Source organism: Bombus terrestris, chromosome 7 (genome assembly GCF_910591885.1).
Source record: "Bombus terrestris chromosome 7, iyBomTerr1.2, whole genome shotgun sequence".
NCBI classification, from domain to species: domain Eukaryota; kingdom Metazoa; phylum Arthropoda; class Insecta; order Hymenoptera; family Apidae; genus Bombus; species Bombus terrestris.
Window position 1 is genome coordinate 13,865,024 of NC_063275.1, and position 10,414 is coordinate 13,875,437.

At 33.7% G+C, this 10,414-nt stretch overlaps 3 protein-coding genes across 3 annotated transcripts in view; 2 read left to right on the forward strand and 1 right to left on the reverse strand.

The window, feature by feature from the left end:
* LOC100652040 (calpain-C) overlaps positions 1-3,679 on the forward strand; it is a 38,641-nt gene extending 34,962 nt beyond the window's left edge. The window contains exons 6-17 of the mRNA XM_012310270.3: positions 661-844; positions 1,105-1,179; positions 1,263-1,432; positions 1,602-1,774; positions 1,899-1,993; positions 2,079-2,311; positions 2,390-2,559; positions 2,652-2,710; positions 2,802-2,949; positions 3,037-3,153; positions 3,242-3,300; positions 3,384-3,679. Coding sequence (XP_012165660.1) covers positions 661-844; positions 1,105-1,179; positions 1,263-1,432; positions 1,602-1,774; positions 1,899-1,993; positions 2,079-2,311; positions 2,390-2,559; positions 2,652-2,710; positions 2,802-2,949; positions 3,037-3,153; positions 3,242-3,300; positions 3,384-3,410 — 1,510 coding nt within the window. The 3' untranslated portion in view covers positions 3,411-3,679. The remainder of the gene's footprint in view (positions 1-660; positions 845-1,104; positions 1,180-1,262; positions 1,433-1,601; positions 1,775-1,898; positions 1,994-2,078; positions 2,312-2,389; positions 2,560-2,651; positions 2,711-2,801; positions 2,950-3,036; positions 3,154-3,241; positions 3,301-3,383) is intronic.
* A 313-nt stretch (positions 3,680-3,992) lies between these two features.
* Positions 3,993-6,192, forward strand: LOC100642249 (vesicle transport protein GOT1B). Its single transcript, XM_003396574.4, has 4 exons — positions 3,993-4,333; positions 4,450-4,541; positions 4,621-4,799; positions 4,886-6,192. Exons 1-4 carry the CDS (start codon positions 4,309-4,311, stop codon positions 5,010-5,012), a joined length of 423 nt encoding a protein of 140 aa, XP_003396622.1. The 5' UTR covers positions 3,993-4,308; the 3' UTR covers positions 5,013-6,192.
* LOC100652161 (ADP,ATP carrier protein 2) lies at positions 5,650-8,812 on the reverse strand. Its single transcript, XM_012310272.3, has 4 exons — positions 8,546-8,812; positions 7,028-7,289; positions 6,688-6,922; positions 5,650-6,606 (listed from the first exon to the last, which is right to left on the reverse strand). The coding sequence occupies exons 1-4, from the start codon at positions 8,706-8,708 to the stop codon at positions 6,364-6,366; spliced, it is 903 nt and encodes a 300-aa protein (XP_012165662.1). The 5' UTR covers positions 8,709-8,812; the 3' UTR covers positions 5,650-6,363.
* Between the last annotated feature and the right edge of the window lie 1,602 nt (positions 8,813-10,414).

A 10,414-nucleotide genomic window follows, 5' to 3' on the forward strand; every position in this document is an offset into this window, starting at 1 on the left:
GACGCAGAAGAGGCGTTGGCGTTACTGGGACGAGTCAGTCCACGAACATAGAGCAAGAGAAAGAAACCCCGTTATCTAGAGAACGCTAATTCCCGCAGGAACGGCACATTCGAGCAGATACAATCGCTACCTTCTCGCCTATCCTCTTATCAATCCGCGCGAGATCTCGCCTTTCTATCTCGACCGATGATTTCCGAGACGAAAAGTCTTGGTACGCAGGCTTAATCAAGCTGGCAGGTTCGCTTCGTGGAACAAAAGCTACTATTCCGGTAGCATAGCGAGCGAGATTAACGAGCTGTCGACTCAACTTTCTTCGTGGAATCGATGAGGAGCCTGCGAGAAATCGCGATCGCATGGTATTTCTCCAGAGGTGCCTCATGGTCGACGGGAAGAGGTCGCAGGTCGAAAAATTCGAGACATCCGCTTTCCCTGAGTCGATCTTGACGTTCCTGAATTTAAAAAATACCGCCTGCGTGATACGAGTTTTCACTGTTATTTAAACAGCGCGAGTGAAAATTCCTGACAACTCGTTGGAATTAAATAAATGAATAGGATTTTCCATCCACCTTTAGACTCGTTATGTTAGGATGGTAGTTGTTCCTTAAGAATTCATCAAGAAAAGTTAACTCGAGAAACTGACTTTTTATTATTTGCTTTCAGATTGCACGGATCGTACGAAGCTTTGAAGTATGGAACTCTGTTGGATGGCTTGTCTGACCTTACCGGCGGAATCACTGAGAGTATCGCCATACGCCAAGATCCTACTGCGTGTGGGCGAGTACTAGCGAAACTTCTCGATATGACATCCCTTATCACGTGTACAGTAAATAACAATCAGCAGCAGGTAAACAACACGTGACTTTTTTCTTCTTAATTTATTATCGACCGCAGGTATCTTTAATACTTTGTAAGCCCGCTATTATTAGACTATCGGTGTTTGTACATTTATAGAAAATTAGATCTCGGATCGTTCGGATCTCTATTTAGATTCCATTTCTCCGATTATACCCATAAAAATATAAAACTGCTTAAACATGGGCGTTATAGATGTTATAAATATTGTGTTATTGAAAAAGTAAATTATTTGTTTTTACTTTGTTTAAGATTCGTACCAGCACAGAGAAACTCGCCAATGGCATTCAGATGGGGATCAATTACAGGCTGTACGCTATTGAAAGGGTAAATACCAGAGATAATAATCGTTCGATGATCTTGATTAATTCTGACTCGTATTTCATGATGGATCGTTACGTAAAATATAGGTGGAAACATTCAACGGCGAGGCGGTTCAGTTAGTAAAATTAAGAAATCCTCTTGGACCTGGTAGGGAGTATGTTGGCGCTTGGGCGAGAGGTGGCCTTGAATGGGATGAAGTACCTCCAATGGAAAGGGATCGTTTAGCGGTCAGAAACATGGCCGAGGGAGAATTCTGGTGAACTTATTTTAATAATAGCTTAATTTATAAAATAAGCTTTAATAATTTATTTAAGTTATAGGGTTTATTTGAGTACGCATCTCATTAAATTTAGTTATGCGATAATTGCAATAAATGCTACAAACGTGTGAATAAAAATAATTAACAGGAATCATATGAATCATAGGATATCGTATTCGGATTTCGTGAAGACGTTCACTCATTTAGAAGTCGTACATCTTGATGCTGAAACGTCGAGAGATGAACCATCGTTGCATAGCAAACATACCTGGCAAATGAAACTCTATCAAGGCAGCTGGAGGAGGGGCGTAACCGCGGGAGGATGTCGGAACAATGAAGGTTCGTACGCGGTTTACTCCAATGATGAACGTTTTACAACGGAAATCCGGTAATACGTAACGTAAGCACTTATTAAAATTATGATAAATTGTTCTACGATTCTATAAATTTATATATGTTGCAGAAACTTTCCATATTAATCCACAATTACATCTAATCCTAAGTGAAATGGAGGAAGTAATTGTCTCTTTGTATCAACACTCTATCATGGAAATAAAAGTAAGAAATACTCTTTATAGCTTTTAAACGTATCCTATTTTGGAAATTTTATTATTAATGATTGTACTATTTGTATTATATTAAGGTGATAGGCTTCACGGCGTACACTTTGCCGAAAAATAGCACAGAATCGATAAACAAGCAATTTTTCAAAAAGAATAAATCTTTGGTTAACTCGCAATACACCAACAGTCGTCAAGTGAGCCACAGATGTCAATTAGACCAGGGTGGCTACTTGTTAGTACCCACTACTTTTGAACCTACACAAGAAACAAGTTTTACGCTGCGAGTCTACAGTAGTAAGCCTCTAAAACTTAAGTAAGTAATTCAATTTTAATATTAACAGGTTACTTGAAAATATAATTTTACTTTTTACATATAAAATGATTTTATTAGACTTCTCGATACACCGCCGTCTTTGATGAAATCGGCCATCATCAAAGCGCCACCCCTCGAAGGCAAAGGTTTCTCACAATATGAAGCCGTGTTTCTGCAACTTGCTGACGAACATAGAACTGTAAACGCTTTTGAATTGCAAGAACTTCTTGAAGCTTGTTTACCAAATGGTAAAAGTTCGCACTATCTAAAATTATAATAAAAAAATTAATTCATCGATTCTTCTAATATTATTTGATAAATTATTGTGTTTCACTTATAGATTATATAAAAAGCTGTGCTTCTATGGAAGTATGTCGGCAGGTAGTTCTTACAATGGATGTATCCTTAAAATTAGTTAACTTTTTTTAATAATATTTTTGTAATTAATAATAATTTACTGATGATTTTCCTTACATTGATATTAATATAGAGTTCTGGTAGTGGTCGATTAAAATTCAATGACTTTAAGGATCTCATGTGCAGTTTAAAATACTGGCAAGCAGCGTTTAAAAATCACACAAAGGAAAAAACAGGTATACTTAAAGCGGAACGATTGCGAGATGCGTTATTAGAAGTGGGTAAGTATATATTATATATGTACATGTTTACCGATGTTTGATATTCACCTATCTGTACTCTTAACGCATGAAAAATATTTCTATTAGGGTTCCAATTAAATACGGATGTACTTTCAATTTTAATCCTTCGCTATATGAGAAAGGATGGGACACTCAGATTTGGTGACTTCGTCTCGGCAATACTGCACTTGAGTGACGCATTTGGTATACTTTAAGTTTTTGACTCCTCCTTCTGTATATTCTAATATTTAAATATTTAAATTGCACGCTAATATTTACACTTATTTTATAGGAATATTTGAAAGTAAAGACCCTTTGCAAAATGGGACCATAAAATTAAGTTTAACTGAGGTACTCACGTTACATATAAAGTTTCATTTGATTTAGATACAAAAAATTAAATTATTATTTAAAATATCAAAATTTATTTTCAGTGGCTCAGATCATGTTTGATGTGCTGAACTTACTACTCAACATAATTCGTGTACCTTGGAATACTTGTAAATAATGTTTTTTACGTCGTATGTAGACTTAAGTTTTAGCCATATTAACGGTTAATGAACAAGTCTATTTTTTGTGCTGTTTGTAAAATAATGTCATTATTCCCGCCATTAGAAATTTCATCATTCCTTCATCTGATTAAACATTATAAATGACAATGTATTATATATTATTTGTATAAGAAATTCATACTGAATAATAAAGTTAAATTTATTTTGTACAGCCCCTATCCACAATAAATAATTAATTATTTGTAAATAGGCTTGTCATCAAATTATATACTTCAAAGTACATATAACTTATATGTATAACAAGTTGTACGTATTACATGCATATAATTTGAACTGAATGATATGAATTTGTTTAAAATAAAATTTTTCACACAAAAAATTACTGAAAAAATTCTTATTGAAAATTGTTAAATAATATCAAATACCTAACGTTATTAATTTTTTATCGCAAACTGTATGTATCCTAAATTCAATCATCAAGAAGTATTTTAAATAATTAAAAAATCGCACAATAAAAAGTAAGAATAGAGTCGACAATCTCATGCGTATGAAGTATGAACGCACATGTATGTATAGTGGCGTTCATTTCGCTGATAAATATTGAGCGTGTTTAATTTATTTAAATTTTGTAAAAATAATGCTAAGGTGGTTATTACAAAATATATACAGTATTCAATATACAGTTTTTATACGGTGACTAGAAATAGTGCTTAGTTGGAAAGTGTCACATCACAATTAATGACGTGGATTTAGGTTAGGTTATGCATTATAATTTTTACCTGAATCTTGTCGAAATATTACTGAAAAAGTAATTTAAGAGTTCATCGTAAAGCACAAATCGTAAATAATGTTCGAAATTACAGATACGCAAAGTAAGTAATAAATAATTTATAATTTATAAAAAATCTACGATCTGTAACTATTCTCATGAGTATGAAATGAAATGTAAATTTCAAAACACTGTATAACAATTATGTATTAATTTCAGAAATAGGAGTCGGACTTGCAGGATTTGGTATATCTTTTCTTTTCCTCGGAATGTTACTACTCTTTGATAAAGGTCTTCTTGCTATTGGAAATGTAAGAACTGTTCTCGTAGATCTGTGAAAGCGTCTAGTGTACATTACTACATTTCTCTGAATTAATTATTTCTCTATAGATTTTATTTATATGTGGATTATCATGTGTTATTGGACCAAAGAGAACCCTCAGCTTTTTTTTTCAAAGACACAAGATAAAAGCTAGTGCTTCATTTTTAGGAGGAATTATTGTAGTACTTATGGGTTGGCCTATCATAGGCATGATCATAGAAACGTATGGTTTTATATTATTATTCAGGTATGTATTCTACATATGTTTTATTACCGAATACATATTTGTTCTTTATGAAACTAGTTAAAATTTTAATGTTATTAATTTTTCAGTGGTTTCCTGCCAGTTGCCATAAATGTTTTACGAAAGATTCCTGGTTTAAGAATTATTTTAAATTTTCCAGGTTTATCTCGAATATTAGATTCAATTGCGGGAGATCCAAATAGAACAACTGTATGATATGTTTCTTGATATGATGGCACAAATCATTGTATATAAGATCCACTATTTTATATTGTGTCCCAAACTTTCACGTCATTCCCTTCTGAAATTTCTCTCAGATCTCTGTTTGTATTGTATAAATGCCAAGTATAAACAACAAAGTTCAATTACCTATCCGTTTAATCTAGAAATATTGTGTAAAAATAATATATAAATTTCTCATTTTCATATAAACCACTGTATTGCTGCAAAGACTATATGTGTATTTTAAGAACATTCCAAAATGTTCAGGTAGATTGAAGATCAAAATTAAAAAGGGAAGTATTTTTATTTAAAATCATTAATTCACTGTATCAGTAGATTAATGATATTAAGGCTAAGACCTACTTTCGATTTGGAATGTTTATAATAATGAAACATTGTATGAAACATGAAATATGTAATATGAAATGACACATGACTGTCACTACTCCTTAAAAATATAATTTTACTATATAAGAATGCAGGCATATTATTTATTTTTAGTATCTATTTAATGAATAAGCTATAACTTAGATAATTATCTTATCTTGTATGTTACAAAACGTAAGATAAAGAATTTAACTAAAAAAAATTAAAAAGTTATGTTTAAGGTAAGAAAAGATTCAAAACTATCTTCTGTCATTACTTTTATTGATCTGTTGGTTTCTTTGCACACATCCTAACATGAACACATTGGATGCATACACTTACAAGTAACGCTTCTCATTATCTTACACGTGTAGTCTGGAGTGTGAAATTAAATTACTGTTCACTGAAACTCGATGAACTTCATTGATATCGTTAATATGATCATTTATTATCTACAACGGGCCGAGAATAAGGGCGGGGGGGCGGCCCAAGTCTACGCGTCCCGCCGTCGCCGTAATAGTATTTCGTCGCGCGTCCTTCTCTTGCTCAAATATACGCTTATTTTTGTTATTTTCTTCTTTTTTGTTTAGATAATTATTTTTACTACTTTATGTCTCGACCATCGCCTATATAGCCACATGTATCAAACATTTCATATATCCATTACCTCGTTCTGCTTTACGAAAAGGGAATATGAAATATGGAACATGTGAGCTGCTGCAAGAAAATACTGAATCCGGCAATAAATTAAGCGAATTCTCTTCTACAGTCAAGATACATATTCTGCCGAGTTTCATGCATTTCACAAGATGCTACCAAAAGATCATAGTCTAAACTGTTCTCAAATTTCTCGACAGTTCGTGTACTGTTTCAGTCAGGAAATCACTTGATCTGTTGTTATGTCGGATGGTGAGGGTAATAAAGATGGTACTTGCAATTGTAGTTGTGAAGGTAATGAGGTGAGGATCGTTATTATGTCTTAAAGGAGATTCTTAATTTCATCATAAAGTACCAACACAAGCGCACCACCTGTACCACGAAGAACGTTGGAGAATGCTCCTTTGAAGAAAGCACCACCACCTTCTGACTTGTAGATAGTGGCCCAACAGTGAAGGGTATTCTTGTATAACATATCGGATTTTGCGCGACCAGACTGCATCATCATACGCCTACGTACTGTGTCAAATGGATAAGATACAATACCCGCAACAGTTGTGACAACCTGCAAAAAATATTACAGATATTAATAAAAGGATTACAATTGTATCAAGATTTAAGATAGATATTATTGTCTGGTCTGTACCTGAGCAATACCCCATGAAACAAGGAATGGTGTCTTTTTGGGATCAGGCAGCATACCACGGGCGGTATCATAGAAACCAAAGTAGGCAGCACGATAGATGATGATACCCTGGACGGATACACCGAAGCCACGATAGAGACCACCAATACCGTCAGTCTTGAAGATCTTAGTCAGACAGTTACCAAGACCTGAGAATTCACGTTCACCTCCAGCTTTGCCTACATCAGCAGCCAACCTATAAGTAATAAGTGTAAGTAATTACTATATATAAAACTTTATCACACAAGTTGTAATTAAGAATTAATCACAATCAAATACCAAAATAATATGTAAAAAGTACCTAGTTCTGGCAAAGTCAAGAGGATAGACAAAGCACAGAGATGTAGCACCAGCAGCACCACCAGAGGCCAAATTTCCAACAAAGTAACGCATAAACTGTGTGTTTTTGTCAACACCACCAAGGAAAACCTGCTTGTACTTGTCTTTGAAGGCAAAGTTCAAAGCTTGTGTGGGAAAATATCTGATAACATTGGCAAAGTTACCACGCCAATAACTGAGGAATCCTTGTTCTTTTGGAATGCGCACAAAGCAGTCAATCATACCTGGAATAATATAAAAATATATTTATATCATATTTTATTTCAAGAAAGATTATATTTTGCATGAACAATAAGTGGCAAGATTAATTACTTTTTCATTTTATTCAAATGTCAAATGTTCAATATCAGAATCTTTTCATGAAAATTTTTGAATCTCTACATGAAAATATTTGAATGATAGATTTAGAAATTCTATAAATTTTGTTTTGTTATATATTGAACTGCAGGCTGTTATGTAACAGAACATTGTCAGCTATAGATTTTTAATTATTTATAATATTTCATATCTTCAAGTACATAAAATTATCTTTATAATAACTAAGATATGTTAACACTGCAGAAACTTTAAAAATCTCTTTTCTTTAATACTAAGCAAAGGGAGATATACTCAAGGTCATGAAATTGTATTATTTTAGCATAATTTAAATATCATAAATTTTAATGATAACATATTGCGAATGACTAATTATCTACTAACTATTTATCATAAAACTACAATCTAAGATTATGTATTACTAAAACATTATTATTCGTCAGCAAAATAATTCCATGCTTAAATCTGTGCAATTTGATATATTCGTAATTTTCTTTCTTTTCTTAAATAAAACATTACTTATTTTTTCATAATTATATCACATCTTGGGTATAGTACAATAAACTACATTCTCGTAAGTATGATTTTAATTGTTCATTATCAAATACATATTAAAAAGTCTTTAAAATAAAATTTGAGTATATTCTTTATAACATAAAGGCAGCCATATTGAGCCGCATAGTCATCGATCGGCACTTGCGAATCCCGTACAAAGAGCAATGCCATGCACTGCCATCTGCTAACCAAGTCATTTCACCGAATATCGACCCACTCGTTTGTCAGAAAAGTACGACTTCCTTTTCAATCGATATTGCAAAAGTTATGTAAGACACGAAACTTTATCTTTGTTACATAAAGTAGGAAATTAAAACTAGATAGTACTACTACTAGCGTACTTCTAACATATAGTATGAAATGATATTACATAACGGTAATCTCGATCCTAACCACCGTGGATGAACTTGGCGGAAACGCTTGGCAGTTTCAGAATCCCGACATGAGCGAAATGTTCCTGTCACATGTTTTATATGTTTCGTTGTCTAGTCTTACGCACAGTGATTTGTGATTCCAGTTATTTGCATGTTATGTATCTTGACACTTTGTCCATTTTATTAATCTCTCATAAGTGATCGAATAAATGTAATTGCCTCCTCAAATAGCTCACCTTTGTAACGCTGGTCTTCAGCAATTTGCTTGGAGATATGCTGTACCTGCAGCAATAGCTTCACACGTTCGATGGGAGCAACCGCCGTTTTCGAGATAGCGGCGGCTACACCACCAGCCAAGAAATCCTTGGCGAATGCCACTGGATCCGCAAGACCAGACATATTGATTCAGACAGTTAGTGTGAAAACGGGTTAACAAAATAAAGAGGAGGAACCACTCCTACGTTTCGGACGCGCGCCGGACGACGAGTGAGCGAGACGAGTTCCTCTCGTTGAACGGACCTCTGCTAAGAATAGCTGCGCAGGTCACGTGCAGAGTTCTGCGCAGGTTCAATCTTCTGGCACGGCCGCACCTTGAGACCCTGACACTTCGTACACTTCGAACGCGTACTCTGTTCCCGAATTCGTGACCTTTCTTTCGTATCTTGCGACACTACGCCTTTCTTCCCCTTTTTCACGGTCACCATGTGTATATCAATTAAATAGAATGCGTTCACGGTTTGTTGTTTCGAAATTAGATGTTTAACCGCGCTTATGACGTGTTTCCGGTAACGAAAATATAGAAATTGTCGCTAGTGTCAAGGTATTCGAAACGCGAAGTAGTTTGGCGGGAATATATTTCTATAAAACGGTGAAATATGTATCATATTTTTATGTATTGTACCAAGATTTCTTCCTCATTTAACAATACTGATTAAATGAATACCAAACACGGATATTATAACAGACTAACAAAAATGATTGATATCAGTATTTTTAATATATTTCTACAAATAAAAATTAATTGATGATTACAACTTAATATTTAAGAAAAAAAGAGTATAGTGTTTTCTTTCTTCATATCTTAATTCACAAAGAATTGTACAAATTATATGAAGGAATATCGTAGAGAAGTTGTGTGCATATTTGAAATACCCGCCTGATACACCATCTTTACTGGTTCTCCAGGTACTAATAGGGTATAATTTGCAATTATTTTCCTATTTTAACAAGGAATAACTAATAACATTTTATCTTTACCTTAATTTTAATGTAATCCACTCCTTGATTATCATTTTTATGTAATCACAACATTGCTTAGTTTTAACATAAACATTCTTATAACTATAATAATATTTGCAACAATCATTAATGATAAAAATTGTTGGAGCGATCTATAAAATCAAAGAAAATTACATTGAAGAGAAAAAGAAGAAAACATTATGTCAAGGATAATGACCGATCGAGTTTTGTATTATACAATTTGATGTGACCCTATTCGATTTGAGGCAGGTATTACAGTACAATTCCGTCATACCGATCGATCGTTATCTCTACACTTTGGTAATGGTCATGCATATAATATGAATACATAGATCAAGTTATATCCTTATCGATAAGAACATTTATTATCAACATTTTTTATATTTTCATTTATTAATACAAGCAGAAAATTTCGATAAATACAATTGCAATAAGGTACATGTGTAGTACCGTGATTATCTTTAGGGTGGTTTCGAGTTTGCGCCGTTTAAGATACAAGAACGAGATACAAGGTCAATCTCTCATGAAGAAGGAGGTCAACAGGGCGCGACTTGCGTAACCCTGGCGTACGGCCAGTATGTTACGAAGCACAACGCCAGGGTTCAATGGAGTAACTTCAAGTAAAGTGTATTTATAAACCTTGAAGACACGTACATACGTAGTGGACCTTGTAGAGAATAGACTAATGCTAAAAATGTCCTTTGTCTACATCATGTAAATTTCACTGCGCGTGCAAGTATTCGTAGTGAGAATTAATCATATCAACTGATATCAGCCGAGCATAAACTTATGGATACTGGTACATAAATACTAGTACAATAATTTTAATCGTAACACTGGTAATC

Excerpts from the sequence above, each read along its gene's own strand:
- LOC100642249 (XM_003396574.4), top strand. The coding sequence starts at position 4,309 with ATGTTCGAAATTACAGATACGCAAA. Across the intron at positions 4,334-4,449 it reads CGAAATTACAGATACGCAAA|AAATAGGAGTCGGACTTGCA; the intron begins GTAAGTAATAAA and ends TATTAATTTCAG. Across the intron at positions 4,542-4,620 it reads GTCTTCTTGCTATTGGAAAT|ATTTTATTTATATGTGGATT; the intron begins GTAAGAACTGTT and ends ATTTCTCTATAG.
- LOC100652161 (XM_012310272.3), bottom strand. The coding sequence starts at position 8,708 with ATGTCTGGTCTTGCGGATCCAGTGGCATTCGCCAAGGATTTCTTGGCT. Across the intron at positions 7,290-8,545 it reads TGAAGACCAGCGTTACAAAG|GTATGATTGACTGCTTTGTG; the intron begins GTGAGCTATTTG and ends ATATTATTCCAG. Across the intron at positions 6,607-6,687 it reads TTTCATGGGGTATTGCTCAG|GTTGTCACAACTGTTGCGGG; the intron begins GTACAGACCAGA and ends TATTTTTTGCAG.